Genomic DNA, 18,309 nt, shown 5'->3' with positions numbered 1-18,309 from the left:
TCCAAAAAACTAAAAACGTTAACTACAACATGACACTCAAAGCTTGTGCTAAGATCTGTACTGTGTGAAAGACAAACACAAAGGTTCTTCTTCTCTGCATCTGACAGACTGAGAGCTGTTGTTGTAGGAGATTTCTGAAGGCTGACAGTGTGGACCTCAGTGGGTGGTAAAACCAACACGCTGTGGCCTCTTCTCTGTGGAGACATGCATGTGCATCTTCCTGTTAAAAAAAAAAAAAAAAAGAAGAAGAGCAATTTGCCATTCTGCGAAATCAGATGTTCTCAGAATGCGTCAACCTGCATCTCTGGTGGTTCACAAAAACCCACAAAGACACACAATGAATTCCCATCAGGATTCATCATGAATGTAATTTCGCCACTAAGAAAAACACAACATGGGACAAATTAATGTGTGGCTCCTTCACAGTTTATATTATTTAAAGTTATATTCGCTAAATCTCTGGAGAGGTGATCCTCTCCCTCGGAGTGTGCTGATTGGTTCCTGCTGTCCTTTGTGAGACCTCAGCGCTCCTTCAGCAGACGGTTTGGGTGTCTGACGTCCGACTGTTGATGCAGCTGAGGCTCACTGAAGTGGCTGCATGTGCTGCTGGCTTGTGACTACTGCTGTGGCTCGGAGGAACTAAATCATCCATTTGCCACCACTTTGTTTTTTTGAACTCAGGGCAGCAAGCAAATAAGTCTCTGCCATCCCGGGATCATCTGTTCATTGTTTATTTACTCACACTTAACTTTCTCCTGCTGTCTGACCTGTGATCCTCTGTTTGAGCCAAAAGCAGTCTTAATGGGGAGACGTAACAGCTATTATTTAGTTTAACAGGACTAAATCTGTTAGAATGTGTTCACTAGTGAATGTATGCCCCTGATTAAAAAAAAACATTTAAATTGGAGAACTTCATTTGAACCTCTGAAGCTCTAAAATAGCTTTCAACACAGAAATATGCTGCACAATGATGTTGTTTGTGTGTTGGGAAAGTTTGTGGAGGAATTAGGCTGAGGTAATTTGGGTTTCACCTTTATTGAAGCACTTAACCAGACAACAAAAACAGGCCTCAGCAGGTGGAAGGACCATAAACATGTCAGTCTGAAATGACAGAGTGAACCATGAAACAACAGGAAAGAAAACTATAGTACAAAAAAATGCACAGAATAGCCCATAACCACACATCTGACATCAAAATGGTCATTCAACACATGTACATGCAGGCAGTGGTGAAAGTAACTGAGTAGGCAATTACCCTTTTCTCTATTTCAAGTATTTGATCATGTACTGCTCAAAGGTAAATAACTATTACACCCTGGATTTAAAGAGAAAACATATTACGTTGCATTTCACCTTTTAAACCTTTTCTAACATAAAATTATTTTGAAGACGTCGTGCCACTCAGTATTATAAACATTTTTTTTAAGTATTTTCTTTGGTAAATTATTGCCATTCACATTGCATTGAATGAAACTTTAATTTTTGAACACACATTTTAACCTTATAGTGTATGAAATCAATTATCATTTATTTGGCAGTTAATTTATCTTTGCATACAAAACACATCACGTATTTCTTGTTTTAGACTATATTACAAACTCTCCATCATGTCACTTTAAGCATTATCACATATATTCTATGGTACAATTTAATATAGTTTATGTCCTCATTTACTTGAATGTTTGCACATGGTTAGGATGTGTGGCATCTTCAATGCCTTTGCAATTCGGTTATTCGCGGAAACAACAAATAATAGAGGAAAAAGTGTCTGCTAGTATTGGAACCTCTCAGATTTCTTTGTAATTCCAACACTGCTTCATGTTTCACATTAGAGAGTGTGACTGAGAAGTACTGGCAGCTCCTCCCATCCAGCTATAAGAAGCACAGCTGACCAGGTAGTCCGGGTCCATCCTTAACCAAGGCCAACAGGCTTCATGAAAAGATCACCGGCTTTCCCCTAAAAACCGCCCCCCAAAAACCCAACAAAAACGCGCGCTGACGCAGCCGGTTCCATGTCGCAGACTCTGCGCCACCCTGAGATGTAGGGGCGACTGTCTTGGAGCTTGTTTTTTTTTTTCCTTCTCCAGATCCGGATCTGGGGATTCGGGGGGACTTTTCAATGATGACTTTTGCCATGCTGCGGCCTGTGGCGACGCACTTGATGTACTCGGATTTCACGGTCACGTCCGAGGACGACGAGAACCGCAGCGAGAGCGACGGCAGCTCGGAGCAGAGCTACTGCGGCTCCTCCGAGAAGCGGAGGCGCGTCTCGCACAACTCGGACGGGGAGACGGCGGGGGTGATGAAGCAGCGGACCGCGGCCAACGCCCGGGAGAGGGGCAGGACGCAGAGCGTCAACACCGCCTTCACGGCGCTGCGGACACTCATACCCACCGAGCCCGTGGACAGAAAGCTCTCCAAGATCGAGACTCTGCGTCTGGCGTCCAGCTACATCTCCCATCTGGCCAACGTGCTCGTGACCGGAGACGGCAGTGCCGACGGACAGCCGTGCCTCCATGCGCAAGAGGAGAGCGGGGGGAAGCAGCCCAGGACCATCTGCACCTTCTGTTTGAGCAACCAGAGAAAAGGGGTACATGCTGTTTGGTTTTTATTGGCGCATGCATGGTCAAAAAAAAAAAGAAAGAAAGAAAGGCTTAACCTGTGCCATTAGATTACATTTCTTGAAGAGGCTCAGACCTCTATTGGTTTTAAATGTGCGTAATGCAGAAAGTCCGTCTGAAGCCGCATTTGTTTACATTTGGAGTTTTATCTCATTTAAATGTGTGCGTTAAAAGCCCGTTTACGCACGGTCGACACGTGTGCGTAAAAGCGCTTATAAATTCCTCGCGCAGGTGGCTTTTAAGGCTACTTTTATCCTCGGCCCGAAGCAAAACACAGTGTGGCTGATAAATCCGCCTACATTTGTTAACAAATAAAATAAAATTGTTTTTTTTGTTTTTGTTTTACTTTTTAAATATATAAAGCCCCGAATTTGCAGAAACGTCACAGTTGCGTCTGGCACGGATAGACTGGGTTCCAACTTTTCCTGACTTCTTCCTTCTTCTCTTTTCTTTACAGATTAAAGATGGGAAAGACTGCTTGAAAATGCGAGGACTGGGTCCGCTGCGAATGAGACGTTGACTGAAGACCAGCGAAATGATCGACAACCTGAAAATCCTCAAAGACTTTCTCAGGGAACAAGTCCACGCTGGTTTTGCAGAGCGTGCACACGTACACACACATTGTACACATGCTGGATCAAACGATGGAACCAAAGAAGAGACTATTTATACTTGACTGACAAATTTAAGCATAAGACTTTCAAAGATGCAGTGCATTTGTTTGAAACTTATGATAATTTTTTTTTGTATTTCTTTTCTATTTGGCAAAAAAAGTTTAAATAAAGTATATTTTATTAAAAAAAAATGTTTTTCTTGTTCTTGATCTAATGAGGTGTAAACATTGGCAGGGGAAATGCCTTTGACAGCTCAAACATTCTTTGAGGCCTTTTCTATGTGCCGTTAGTCAAAATAACATTTAGAATTGAAACTGGCTGCTGCAGTTTGGAAAATCACTACTCCTCAATGCAAACATTTACATTTCTGTTAAAAATGTGAAATGTATCAGTTTAAATTAAACATATTTTTGAAGCTCTGTTTGCAAGCTGTATATATCAGCTCTTTAATGGCATAAAACTCTCTCTTTTTGCCTGGTGTTCTCATGTGAAAGCGACATTGTGTATGAAGGAAAAGGTTGGGGGGTTTCTCGTGTCAGTGAATGGTGTATTTTTCCCGAAATCTCATGACTGGTGTTTTTTGAAGTCTGCTATCGATTAGTCACGGCAAATAGTAGCCCACACTCTGTTTCAGAGCCCCCAACACAGCTGTTGGTATGTCAGAGGGATAAATCAACCGCTGCGGACTCAGTGGACAGGGAGAGATGGGGTGAGAGGTCAGAAGTCACAGTGGAGCACTGATGTGAAACCTTGTTGACATATAATCGCCGCAATTGATGCGAGTATAATCCCAATGCAGAGTCTCAAGATGACTTGTCTTTTTTCAGTTTGTCACTTCTTGTTAGTAGTGCAACCCAAAGTCAGCAGCAGCTGGAGGATTCAGCCGGAATATATTCTTGTGCTTGTCGGTATGACATAACTACATTTTCATTTACGTTATTGCAAAAGGAAGCAAATGTTTTGTTTTTTTTCTTTTTCGCCCTGTCGTCGTTCGATTTTCTTGCATTCTGATCTCCTTAGCACAGGAGAACGTTTGACTCTGGCAAATACTTCATGCATGCTGAGAAATCAAGGTGCCTAACGAAAGCAGCCAAGTCTCTGCGGATGACTTTGTGTCTCCTCCAGTCTGAAAAAGTCACTCCGGTGAATACTGACAGGCACATTTCAGCTCAGACACACAGACAGCTGAGCCAGAGTTGCTGTCTGATATCGCTTCGAATAAGGCTGCAGAGTTTGCCTCCAAACAGCGGAGGGAATCTCCCCAGTGGCAGGAGTTTGTATGGAAAGTGAATTTTTAAAGGCAGTTAAAGGTGCCTGCTGGGGGTCTTTGCTCGCCTCATCATCCCTCCCCCACCTGCTCTGTCAGGATAAGTTGAATTTGTCCACCACGCTCAGGCACTGGGCCTCCTCAAATGGCTCCCCGAGGCTCCCCCCGGCAGGAAGATGTCACGTAGACAGAGGAAGGGAAAACAACGTGCAGCCGACCTCTCCGAGGAACTCTCTGTGCGGTGGGCTTTGGGTCATCGCCAGTCTTGACATCATCCGGCGCTGGGACCCAGATGTACAGCTCTCCGGTGATGCATCCCAGGGCGAGCTTACTAAAAAGTGAGTTCCCAAAGAAATCAGAGGGGGATTTTTTTTTTTCTTCCTTACCCCGGGATGACAGGTAACAAATTGAGAGCAGCAACCATCAGAGGAGACGGCGGGGAGGGGGAAGCACCAACAGCAGATAAGGTCAGTGTGGATCTGTTTAACATGTCTGACAGGCGCGAGTCCAGAGGATCCACCTGGGGATCACTGCGAAGCTTTACCACTCCGCTTTGGTGAGTTTTTTTTTTTTTTTTTCCCCCTTCCTCAGACTCTCGCATCTCTTAATCCCAGCAGAGGTTTTATGCAGGAAGTATTTCTACAAGGATGAAATGAAGCTGGACGGCACTTCCTCCCCCTTGTCCTGCCAGGGTTATAACTTCAGACGTAAAGTGAATGTGATCGCCAGACCTTGTTTTGTCGAGGACAGCAGCAGCAAACACAAGAGCAAAACATCCTCTCTACCGTCTTGAAACTGTGGTTTTGTCTGTGGGCCAAAACTGGCCAACGAGAGGCTCCAGATCCCGCCACTGAACCACCAAGCAAATTGTAAAAATTCCAAAGAAACATTAGATTAAAAAAAAAAAAAAAATTCTTAAGGGTCGTGGACACAACACAATACTGAGCTGAGATATTAGTGATGCTGCCAAAACAAAACTTGAGATTGTTGTCTTGTTAAAAAATAGATATATTCATCTTGTACAGTCTCTGCCCCAACAAAGACAAATTTAAAGTATGTAGGTTATAATGGTGCTATTTTACCGTTGCAGAACACTAAATGTGAAACTGGACTTTATGTGGCCTCTGACCTAACATGAGTGTGACAACCCTGCCTGTAAATGGTGGACTTCAAACCATTCCTTTACACCAAAACAATAAAATACAATAAAATAAATTGTTGCACACTAGGTCCTTGGCTAGTAAACACACAAATAATATTTCTTTATATGTATCTATTGAAGGGTTTTTTTTGTGCTTAAAATCTGCCACAATGTCACTGTCCATAATAACTAACACTGTATTCAGTCAATGCAGACTACAAATGGAAAACAATGAATTTATCATAAGACTGAGCAATATGCAGTTTTAAATTATATTCTGTCACTTTTTAACGCCGCATTGTAATGATCAATTCTACTTATTGAAGAATATGAGTGACGATTATCATTTTATCTTTTAGTTTAATAAATAAATTGGCTGAGAGACTGTAGTCCACGATTACTGAACAAAGTTTGTCCAGTGTTTAACTCATATAAGGATAAATAAACCATTCAATTAAGAAGAGACTTATTTCAGTAAGTATTTGGAAACAAGTGAATGAAGCAGCATACCATGAAGCATACCATGGAGCAGCAGGGTGATGTAGTCGTTCCAATGCTTCCATACAGCCAGAACATCAACAGGCTTTGTTATTTTAATTCCACTGATAAAGAAAGGAGACCTATGGTGGGCTTCATTGAGGATTTCTTGAATTAATCACAGGTACGAGTCTTGATCAGCCTCCAGTAACTTTTCATGTATGAAAATATGCATCACGTGTGTGTGGGTTTTCTTCAGGTGTTCTGGTTTTCTTTCACTTTACTTTAAATTTCATTGCAGGTGAGAAAGTCTGTGTGTCTCTTTGTGTGTTTTACGTTGACATGGACTGGTGACCGGGACAGGATGTATCCTGCTTTTGCAAATAGCCACAACATATTTCATGAAGCTGTATAGAAGATGGATGGAATACTAGTCATGATGGATGTTAAAGGATTACCATAAGAGGAGATACCCTCCCTTGTGTATGTCTAAGGTTTGTGTAAGTTCAAGTCTGATGATGTAAGAAAAGCACCCTGCTGGCAGAAACAAAGTCAAAGAGCGGGGACGGGATCCGAGACTTCTCCTGCTTTGAGATTGTCATGGGGACATTTTTATTTATTTTTTTTTAAATTAAGAGCAAAACTTGTAGCATGTCCATCGATATAATTTTGAAGGCGTTTGTGTCGATGTGGAAGTGGGTTTAATGCTGTTTGGCTTCACTGAGATTTCAGGCTGAATCAGAGATTTGAAAGGGCGTCTGAAGCTTTTTCAGAGGCAATCTGAGGGGATTACGAGGAGAAAAGTTTGGGAGCTCTGCTCTGAAAGCAGCACGAGTCTGTGAATTAGCAGGTTTCCCCAACTTTTTTTCTCCCTGATGATTTTAAACTTTTTTTTTTTCTTCCCTTTTCAAATAGTATAATGTAACTCAGTTCAGCAGGTCATCACTTTCTGTCACCAGTTCACGTCTAATGTAAGTTTTTGGTCTGTGGAAAAAACAAAACAACCGATAAGAAAACATGGAAGAACATGCAAACTCCACACAGAAAGGCCAGGCCTGCTTTCAAATTTCTGACCTAGAATATAAGACCTCACCTATAAACCACAATGTGTGTGGTAAGGCCAAGAAAATCCAAGCTGGTCAGCTGGTTTAACCCAAGAACAACGTGATGTTACAATGAAGAGTGAACACTTTGGAGTGTTGTTAAAACAGCTTATTTAAGTTCCCCTTTGGGCATCTCAGTGTGTTGTTGTACATCTGTACATCACAGCTTGCAGTTTAGTGCTCTTGTCTGTCGTGTGAGAAAGTTATTCAAGAATAAAAGCAGAAGAGACTGACATAATGCGTTCACGCTGACTGACAGTTATGTGATCTGAACACACAGACAAGGAAGCTGTCGCGTTTAGCAAGCACAGCTTAATGAATCCTGTTGAGCAATGTCTCCATGAAAACACCTTCACAGATGAAACACAAATCACTGCTCAGACAGCTCAAACGCGTTCCTGTCCTTGCCTCACCGACAGAAGAGAGGAGGGGGGGGAAAAAAAAAAAAAAGTTAAAATAGATGATCCAGAAACAGGAAGGATGTGAAGCGTTTTTTCAGCATCATCTGGGAGCGCTGTCCTGATTCCCAGGTGGGTGCTTACGCCCAGAATTCTGTAGTCTTGCCAGGGAGCTGTTGTTAGAAACAAACCTGCACATGGTAATATTTTAATAGCTTTTGCTCTCAGAGTCCGTTTCAGCATGTTTCAAACACTTACTGGCTGGGGACGGGGGTGATGGGGGGGGGGGGGGGGGGGTGGCCCCTCGCTCCACCTGCGTGTCAAAGATATTAATGGTTCTGAGTCACTTTGTGGCTCCAGACTCAGATACTCTGCTTCCGATTTTACTGAACATGACCACTTTTCAAAAGGCAGGAGGAAGAGGAGGAGGGGGGGGGGGTGGAGGAGGAGGAGGAGGAGGAGGAGGAGGAGGAGGAGGAGGAGGAGGAGGAGGAGGAGGAGGAGGAGGAAGTCTGTCTGCCTGGCCATCAGCTGAGCTTCTTTTGTAGGAGGAAAAACTCGTGCGAGGAGACAGTTTTATCCCCTAGAATGCACCAGAACAATTGTTTTCATGTGCCAAAGAGTTTGGCAAGGCCCTCAGACAGAGAAAGGATGATGGAGAGCGAATAGGAGGGGTGGGTGGGGGTAGCGAGTCAGAGGAAATCCCAGGGAAGAAATCAGGGAACAATACAGCCCGAGTCGCGAGGCTGCTGTGTTCTGTTGCAGGCTCGGACAATACACGCCCAACTGTCTGCAGCCTGCCAAGGCCCAGAGGCAGAGGTGAGAATCCAGCAACGCAGACTTAAAGGGGGCTTTTGCTTCCTTAAATAAACAATTGAACAGGCAACGTGATGCCGCACTGCAGCCTCAATTCCCTCACAAAGACAGGAATCATTTCACCGAGTTACAGCTGCATTCAGCAGGACAAAACAAAGACATTATCCAGATCACACGGGAGAAAATATCCCCTTTTGGGCGAAGATAAGAGAGCTTATTTTCCACAGTATGTGGGACTGTCTATCACTGTGAATTTAAATGAAATGAAACATGGATTATTTGATTGCAGAAGCAGCGGAGGAAGGCTGAGAATACCACATCTGTCTATTTTCTCTCGCATTGTCCGAGGCAGGGTTGCCGAGCAGATCCCATCTGACGATGAGCGAAAGGCATGCTACACCGTGGACAGGTCACCATCACAAGGCCATCGAAGAGAAGAGAGACTATCCAGACACACACACACACACACACACATATGGACAATTTCGAGACACCGATGTATGTAACAGGCATGTGTGTGGATTGTGGAAGAAAGATACGGTACCGAAAGAAAACCTACTTGGGGAACAAGGAACCAACCCGAACCTTCTCTGTGAGATTGTAACCACCGCTTAACTGTGTGGCTCTAATGCAAATGTTTGTCATTCAAAAAAAATGACGCAATGTCACAGTGAACATTTCTGTTTTGCATGTTTTGATTGTGAAATATATATCTCGGCAGGCAAAAAAAGGGTGTGCACAAAATGTTGTTCTGACATTCATATCACCATCAAAATCTTCATCTGGATTAGAGGTTGCATTCGGTGCCATTCTCGGGTCAATGATAAAATACTGGCAATGAAATTAAAATAATGTTTGGATGTAGTCGATGTTCAGGGATAAAATGTTGCAACAGGCTAACAATTTAATTTGTAAGACAATGTTGTTGTTCATTAAACTTCATTAGTGACCAAAAGTTCCTATCGTGGATGGATGGATGGAGCTTAAAAACAAGAAGAAGAAAAAAAAACCCATTGTGAGGTGTTGTCAAGAATAGCACCACCAGTGGAGGTGCAGAAGGAAAACAGAAAGCTATAGAGAGAAGTGCAATCCTCAGCTTCTTTCTCACCTCCACACTGCCGACCAGTCGTAGTGTGAAGTGAGTGTGAATTTCAGATGGATGGTTATGGAAAGTTGCAGAAATTGACAGATACAAGCTGCCTTATATCCCACCGTGAGCGGTATGGGACGTATGAGTTTACCGAGAGGTGACTTGGCACGTCGGGGACTAAAGATAAAATAAAAGAGTCTCTAGTGTAGTTAAAGATATAAAGTGAAATACTCTGCCTGCTTCAGGAGTCTCTCAGCTTCTACTGGATTGATATTGAATTCTGCTGAATCCTAATAATGACCTTTTTTTTTTTTTATCCGGGACTCCTGAAGCATGAACCAGAGCAGTTCCACATGTCCAGTTCTAAAGAATGCTGAAGGATGATGGTTAGATATTGGTCAGATTACATTTGCCTCACATGCATGTTTTTGGATGGTGAGAAAACCAGAGTGACTGTGGAAAGCCAATACACACACAGGGAGAACATGTCAACTCCACTCAGAACAGCCACTAAGCCCATAGGCTATGAGGTGACAGTGCTAATCACGACAATACTATCCTTGAACAGGTCTCTAAAAAAATAAAAAAATAAAATAAAATGAAACAAAAAAACTCCTGTTAGTTGATCCAGACTCAGATGTGACAGCCTCCAAACAAGTGGAATTCCCCCCCAAAGACAAAGACAAATGATCAATTAATGCAATCAACAAGTGTCTTCAAAATAAAACTCACATTCATAGCTTTGGGCAATTTTTAGACTGGCCAAAATATAAAGCCAGTTGGCGGACTGTGGCAAGCCACCAGAACACAGACAAAGGTTCAACAAGGACTCAAGCGGAAGAGTGCTGTTATTTTGATTAAATACACTAAATGAACTTGGTTTAATGAATCAATAATATGTATCTTCAATAGAATTTTTTGCTTTTCCTGTTTTGACCATTTGATAAAAAAAAAAAAAAAAAAAATTAAGAATCATGTAGCAATAAAGATCTTATATGAATAGAAACGGTCTTGACTGCTTATGCTATTAGTGTTCTAGATTTATAATTGCCACTCTTGCAACAATACATTCTTGGAGTAAATTTCAACTTTGCTTCTTTTTTTATTACCTCGAAATCTGTCCTCTTTAGCCTACACTGAAACACTGGCACTGAAACGGCCCATCAAAGAGCCTTAAATCTGTCAAACCCCAGTAAACATGCGGGGCCTTCATGGGAAAGTCTCGGTGCACAGGACCAGGGGGAGCGATGGCGGAACCATTGGGATGTCTCATTTCTGCAAACAGAGGATTTCCTCAATCAGAGGCGAGAGAGTGTGCAGTGAACAACCTCGCTGACAGAAACATGGAGACCTGCACCGGCAGCTGGGCGTGCTAACAACCTCTGGGATTTACCGTGGCGTGCAACACCCTTTAACTGCAGCGGCCAGAGCCGAATCAAATGCATACGTGCACAAATCACACGTGCACCCGCTTACATTTACACGGAGAATGACACCCTCAGAGGATCACAACTTTTGATGAGTCGTACAAGCCTGAGCGGCTCTCGCCACTGACCTCCAGGACCTCCCGTTTCCTTATGACACATAGTTTGTCTCGGCTGTAAAACTCCCTCATGTTTGATTTAGGGAATTTTGCAAAAGGCACCACTGGAATATCAGCACATTTGCAGCTGAGAGAAAAATGGACGATCACGTGTGATTGCATTTGCTTTTTTTTTTTTTTCGATTCCTCCTCGTCACACTTCTCTCACAGCTGCAGTCACTGGTATCCCCCAAAAAAACAAAACAACCCACATTATGTTCTGTTGTAACGTTGGCACATTTCAGCACTGGCGCTCCCGCGGTGCCAGCTGCTGCTGAATGAAGCATTGTTTAATGCAGATGGTCAAATCCAAACACCTCACTCTTCCCTTTTCCATACAGTCAGTCTGCTATTAATAACCATATATCGACCTCCTTTGTCAACAAGAACGACACATACAAGTAATATGCTTGAGGGGGAGACAATGGGGAGTTCCCTGCCATCAAAACAACAGGATGAGCCACACTTATAAGAGTGTGTGTGGGTGTGTGATTGATGGGAGCCTCCTGTTAGTGAGACAGCCAGTTTCTGGAAGAAAACATCTCACTGCCCAACTTACAGTCTGATTCATGTCCAATGTATTTTACAGTCTGAACTGGACTGACAGTAATGGAGTCAATGTGTAGTCAAAAGCAGCCATAAACCTCTTCTTTTTTTGTCTTTTTTTTTTTTAATAAAAAGGGAAAAACAAGAATGTCAATCTAACATCTTTTTTAGGTAAAAAAAAAAAAACGACAAAAGAGATTAGTATATAGCACATTTAACAACAAAGGTAGAGTGTGTTTTAAATACAAACTGAACCTGTCAGATGAAATGCAATTCTAAACAACAGCAAGATAACGTCAAGACAGAGTAGTTTATTTAAAATGGTGCACGTATAATGTGTTTTCACAAGAATTTTTGAAAGGAGACATGTTTTTGCCTTATTCACCGTGGCTACGAGGTCCTGACGGAAAATCCCTGATTTAATTATTCAGTTCTTGCTATTAAAAAACTACAACCACCCTGCAACCTTCAACGGTGGTTATCATGTTATGTGTGAAGAGGAACGGCCATAGTTTACACCTCTGCTGTATTTGTTAACCTCACCAAGTTCACTTCCTGTATAAATGTTGGGGTATTTGCTATGTTTTTTTTTGTTGTTGTTGTTTTTTCAAAAACAGTGATTGTGTAACTATTTATTGAGCTGTAGAGGAGCGTCACTATTTTGGGGGGTAATTTGAGTAGTTCAATTGCTACGCATGACTAATAGTTTTCACAGTTGAGTTTTGTGTTCTTGAAAAAAAATTAATAGATTGATTTGGATTTCTGGATTGTGTGTCATATGTTCTGGATTTCTTTTTTTTTTTACAAATATTCCATACAGTGTTTTATCTCCAATGTTAAGTCACTGTTTTGGGGGATTGTGTCACTCTGTGTGACATTTTCAAAAAGTTACTATTACTATTGCAAATAAAAGTAAAATAGTTGCAGGGTGTGCCCTTTCTTCACCTCTCTTGGTTCCAGTGACCCTGCAATCCTCAGTTGGATGAGCAGTATGGAAGAAGGGTGGATGGTTACCGCGGATGGTTTTATTTTGGGATAATTTATATGCTTTTTAGCTCTGAGGCGAATCACAGCAATAAAGTTCCACTTTTGACAATATATCTGATGTCTACAGTCATTTTTAAGTGCATTCAGAAAAAGAAAATTTGAAAATCGAATAAAAAATGTTTTTCCCCAGCCAATTCGCCCAGTCCTCCTTGTATGCCAAGCCTGTCTTCCTATTGTGCACATAAATGTATTATTATAGCATAGCTTAGTTGTCACAACAGTGTGGATTTGTCTGACAACAGCTCCAAAACAATGGTTTTGGACAGCCGCACTGAAACAAGAGGAATTGCGACTGCATTAATCATTTCCCTGTCACTGAATAGCCTCCCATGTGGCTTCTAAGCTCTACAGTAGATTGACACAAAACACTCCTTAAACAGTAATTTACTCTAAGTAATGGACTCTCCCAACACGCCAGTGATTGGTCTCCTCACTTCTCAAATGTTTACAGCCTCTTTTTTTTTTTTTTACAATAAAAATTTATATAATTTTGAGCTTCACTGCAGCCATTTAAAAAAAGAAGCTGTGTTTTCATAAAATGAGAATTTGATGTTCGTGACAATTGCAAGTATGAGCAGCAGTAACTATCGAGAAATGATGCACTGTTGTGAAACGCCACTTGGTGGCATATTTTGCTTCCTAACGTTGATAACTTCAGGTCATACGAGCCCAATTTCCAGGAAGCTGTCACTTCATTTCAAGTGAAAAGAGCCAACCTGTTGCCACAAACTCACACGCAACACAATGAGCAGGACCCACGCCGTATTGCTCTTACAGGTGCGTTAGACCATCATACTTACTAATTATACTCACATTATACATTTTACTGATTGGAACACTGATGGTTGTTCTGTACTTTGAATCTCGTAGCTGCTGTCAGTCCATTATGGGACCCAGAGTGACGTGGATATTGAAGCCGTCTGTGGTCAAGATGTTATTCTGCCGTGTCCTGATGTCACCAGCAAACACGGGGACTTCTTCTCCGTGATCTGGTCCAAGGTCTGTTACCCTTTTCTGCCCTTCAAGCATTAATAACTGCCATTTTCAGACTTGATGGTTTAATGTTATTTGGAGATACTGAAATTGATTGTTGCTTTTTAAAAAAACGATCGCCAAGGGAAAATTTGGCCTTATCATGTGGAGTGCCAAGGGCACGAAGTCCTTCAACTTCCCTCGAGAAACCGGATTTGGAGGGAACCACAGTCTGATGCTGCCCAGAGCCACTCCTGAAGATTCAGGCGAATATGAGTGTGAGATCAGAGCGAATGTCGGTGGCCAGAACCTGTATCCCAAAGTCAATCTGACAGTTCACGGTAAGATCTGAATTTATCATTTTAACCCCAAAGATACTGAACCTCCTTCATCCACATTCCAAATAAAAACATGCACTGAGGGTCCCTGAGCAAGACCCTCAACCCACCAGCCTCCCCCCTGACCGCTGCTCTGTACAGCTGCTACCGATGGGTCATTCGGGATGGAATTTCCCCTCTGGGGATTAATACAGTGCTATAAATAAAAATAAATTTAAAAAAAAGAAGTTATTTTTCTCTGTGAGAAATTGGACCACTGATCATTTTACCTTGTGTTCAAAAATTGTAAAAACCCATCGATTTATTTTATTAGTTGCATTAAGCAGGTACAAAAACAAAATTCTGTACCGGTATTTGTTAGTTTTTCATCACAAAATAATAATCACTGAGATACAAATATCAATGTTTCCCCAATAGCTACACTCATACATCTACTGTGACTTGAGATATTTTTCAGCATCTTAAGGATTTTTTTTTTAATTGTCTTCTAGTTTTGCATTTAATATTGCATATGCACTACACAGTCTTGATGCTTGTAAATAGTATATTTATGTAAATCAAACATGCTTTTTTTCTTGGTTTTTATCTTCAGAGTGTGTGACTCAGTTTGAAAGGACAACCATTGTGTCCAACTCGACTCCGTCTTGCCACGACAAAGTCCACGACAAAGTCCATGACCTGCCACTCATGTGGAGCGCAGCGGGCTACCTGGCCGTAGCCCTGGCCAAGATCACTCTGTCTCTAATCAGTATTTGGGTAAATATGCTCATATTTATCTGTTTTCCATATATATATATACATATATATATATATAGAGAGAGAGAGAGAGAGAGATTTTTTTTTACATATTGAGATGAAAAACACAAAAATGTGGGTGTACATGCAAAAACAACATTGATGTATTGAGGAGTAATTTATAGTTAAATTGACTGGCGAGGATGACCTTCAGTAACCTGATCACTCCAGAAATTGGATAATTACGTGATTTCTATAAACTGCAGTGACACAATTACAGCAGCTGAAATCTTTGCTGTGTTCTGATCAGAAACTCCACAGACTCATCACTGATCATTTCTACATTGTTGCTTGGTCTGCATGGCTGTGACTTTAAATGGAGATGATTGTCAGCATTTCGGATTCCATTTAGAGATGGTTTATAATTAATTGTGGGAAAAAAAGGGGCTTTTCCAGGGTTTCAGGGCTCCTTATGCTATCAAATACTTCATCATAGCTTGTTGTTTAGTAGGTTTTGAAGAAGGCTGTCAATCTGTATGAGTGAAAACATTGATCACTGCTCTTCACAGCCAGTTCTGACACTGGAGTGCACAGCTGTCAAATGGTCAGCGCTCTAACTTAATAGCAAGAATATTGCAGTTTTCCTTGTGTATTTAATGGGTTTTTTTTCTCCAGGTACTCCAGTTTCCTCTCACAGTTCAAAAAAACACATGAGAGGTGTTAATATGAGCGCGTGTGACCGCATCACTAAATAAAGTGGTATAAAAGATAGATTGATGATCAGATGCTTTTGTTTACATTTAAATCCGGCTTCTTGTTCATCAATATATTAACTTAGATGACATCTTAGAAATGGATTGTTTCCTCCTGTTTTTTTAACACATGAAGCATATATGTGCTTTTTTCATACCTATTTTGTGGTTACTACTTTCCAAATATGAATTACAATACTGTCACATGGCACTTTTGAGTTGTTTTGACCACCTTCCACCCCAAAAACGCTTGTTAGAGTATCTTGGAAGATTTCAAAGGAGAGATAAAACCTGAACTATAAAAATATATGTGCAAATTAAAGCATTACTATATTTTGATTCAGATATTTGTGACAAATGAGCTGACAACTAAAACGTTTATGTATTGCTGTTGTCATTCATCTAAATATTTAATGCATCATTGAAACGTGAATCTCAAAAAGTAACAATACCATTTCCCCACAGTAAAAAAATCAGAGAAGGACATTCAGTTGTTGGAGAATAATAATGGCAAGCACATACAGTAATTACCAATTGACTATCATAATGAAATATTCAACTGTATTATTACGATACGCAGTCACAGCTGGATTTTGTTTATTCACCAAAATTATACATTAGGTCCAGGCACACAAAAAAACCAAACAAAAAAACAAAGATAACATAATACTATAACATTGTTATGTTAAAAGTTATATTAAAGTCATGTCACACTACACCATCTGGTTTCCTCCACTGTTGTTGTCATAATGACAATGACCATTAGAGGTCACAATATTTCTTAAAACCATTTTTAACACAAGTTAAAGTACATTGTATTTCGAGTTAGAATCAAAAATGTATTTAAAAAAAAAGTAAATATCTTTATATTCAGACTTTTCCTGCAGCTCAGGTCCCTGCTGTGGGATGAATAAAGTTGTATGTTATCTTATCTTAATCAACCACTGCTGTCACACTGGAAACTTTGGGTTTTAGGGGCTTAAAAGGAGACTTCAGTGGAAACATTGAAATTAGGTTTGAGCGGTAAGTGAAAACATGGGGGATCGCCACAAGACACTGATGAGCAAGAAGGAAACTCCCCAGTGTATCACAAAAATATGTCCATCTCTGAACACCAAAAAAAAAAAAAAAAAAATCAACATGGCAGTTGTTTAGATTACATATCAGAAAAATGCTTGATTAACACGAGCAGCTCTTTGTTAAATGGTTCATTCAAATACACAATAATATAACAATAAACATTCTACTTAATCTGAATAGAAATGAGTGACGTGACTAAATTACATTAACTCAACAATTAGAAGTTTTTACATGTTTTTTTATATTGACCTAAGAGTCTGCAATAAAGGTTAATTAATTGATTGAAACTATTTTTTTTTTGGTAGTGTAGCTTTATGGAGCTTTTAAACAGGCTTAAACTTGTTGTTTACCAACATTACTGTGGCTGAGGGCAGGTGCTCCAGGTCGGGACTCAAAACCACCCGACCCACGAGAGACCTCGATAGCAAATAGACCGAACGACACCAAAAAGAGAGTATAGACTGAATTAATAAGTTAAAGATTGAAACTGCGAGTTTAAGAAATAAAGCTTATACAGGTCAGACTGACTTACACAGTTTGAAGACAAAAACTTGGAAGAAAAAAAAAATCCACTTAAGAGTGCAGCTCATTAATGTCTGTAGTCAGTGTAGTTTTTTTGGTTTATTGCACTTTTTTCGAATTTACTTGCCGTTTTGTGTTCACATCAAATATGCAGCTAATACATCGAGTCTGAAACCCCTGTATCCGGCATATGAGCGATGGTATTTTTCTCAGTAAGGGATCACCGCAAGGCAGCTCAGTTGCACTGGTGGAGCAAATGTAGGCGAAATCGCTTCTGCTCTGAGGCACCGTTTCCTCTGAAAGCAGCCTGCCTCCACCTTGAAGACTTTCTTTTTTCTTTTTTTCTTTTAAAGAAATCCAATGGGTGGGTTTCTTTCCAGTCTGAGTCACTGTTGTTTTGTCTATTTCTACAATAAATCAGGTTCTTCACAAAAGACATTCAAGACAACAGCAGAACAGGTGGACCCATGGTCTGCAGGCGTCAAAGAAGACAAGTTACTGAAGACATCCACAAAACCAGCAGTCATGCAAATACAAATTACATTTTCGTCTCTGCATGTTTTATTTATTGAATGTTTGCCTTTTCTCAGGGAGATTTATGCCTAGAGCTGTTCAGTGTTGTCTTTCTATAAAACTGTCATGCGGTACAAAAACCATACCACAGGATTGTGTGTGTGTGTGTGTGTGTGTGTGTGTGTGTGTGTGTGTGTGTGTGTGTGTGTGTGTGTGTGTGTGTGTGTGTGGTGTGTGGCATAGTGTAACAGGAAAACATATAAAAAAAAAGTGTAAGTTTCGTTTGAGAGGAACACAAAGTCACACTTCCTTCATGTGTAAACGTAATCTTATGAAATAAAGAACTGCTAAACACTGACATCTGAATTTCTGTAACAATAAATGAATCCATATTAAATTTTCTGCCAATTAAAACAGATTGTTTATCTGTTTGTACCGGCTGTGTTACAATACAGTTCTGTAAAATAGTATTTATTATTGTACTGCTATTGTCAAATATTGTAGTGTTTGCTTATTCTTTTGATGTTTGATGTCAAGCCTCCGTCTGAATTGAAGGCGTTTTCTAAGATCGGGAACTTTTGTGGTGTGTTAAGTCCCGTTTTAAGAAGTGAAATTGAGCTTCAGCTAATTTTCTCAAGCTTATGCTACAGAAGAAGTCCACAAAATGGATTAAAATCCTCCAGCCACCACAGAGG

General features: G+C 40.7%; 2 protein-coding genes across 2 annotated transcripts; both read left to right on the top strand.

The window, feature by feature from the left end:
- Positions 1 to 1,772: 1,772 nt before the first annotated feature.
- Positions 1,773 to 3,292, top strand: tcf15 (transcription factor 15). Its single transcript, XM_080497521.1, has 2 exons — positions 1,773 to 2,590; positions 3,079 to 3,292. The coding sequence occupies exons 1-2, from the start codon at positions 2,120 to 2,122 to the stop codon at positions 3,139 to 3,141; spliced, it is 534 nt and encodes a 177-aa protein (XP_080353647.1). The 5' UTR covers positions 1,773 to 2,119; the 3' UTR covers positions 3,142 to 3,292.
- Positions 3,293 to 13,596: 10,304 nt separating this feature from the next.
- Positions 13,597 to 17,860, top strand: LOC308129912 (uncharacterized protein). Its single transcript, XM_080496033.1, has 4 exons — positions 13,597 to 13,701; positions 13,820 to 14,015; positions 14,605 to 14,768; positions 17,523 to 17,860. The coding sequence occupies exons 2-4, from the start codon at positions 13,838 to 13,840 to the stop codon at positions 17,601 to 17,603; spliced, it is 423 nt and encodes a 140-aa protein (XP_080352159.1). The 5' UTR covers positions 13,597 to 13,701; positions 13,820 to 13,837; the 3' UTR covers positions 17,604 to 17,860.
- Positions 17,861 to 18,309: the final 449 nt, after the last annotated feature.

The sequence above is a fragment of the Blennius ocellaris genome (genome assembly GCF_963422515.1).
Source record: "Blennius ocellaris genome assembly, chromosome: 5".
Classification (NCBI taxonomy): Eukaryota; Metazoa; Chordata; class Actinopteri; order Blenniiformes; family Blenniidae; genus Blennius; species Blennius ocellaris.
The sequence above is the reverse complement of the archived record's forward strand: the minus strand, read 5'-3'. Positions and strand labels throughout refer to the sequence as shown.

Coding starts and splice junctions, on each gene's coding strand:
- LOC308129912 (XM_080496033.1), top strand. CDS start 13,838: ATGTGGAGTGCCAAGGGCACGAAGTCCTTCAACTTCCCTCGAGAAACC. Junction 14,016..14,604: donor AGTCAATCTGACAGTTCACG/GTAAGATCTGAA, acceptor TTTTATCTTCAG/AGTGTGTGACTCAGTTTGAA. Junction 14,769..17,522: donor TGTCTCTAATCAGTATTTGG/GTAAATATGCTC, acceptor ACAATAAATCAG/GTTCTTCACAAAAGACATTC.
- tcf15 (XM_080497521.1), top strand. CDS start 2,120: ATGATGACTTTTGCCATGCTGCGGCCTGTGGCGACGCACTTGATGTAC. Junction 2,591..3,078: donor TGAGCAACCAGAGAAAAGGG/GTACATGCTGTT, acceptor TTTTCTTTACAG/ATTAAAGATGGGAAAGACTG.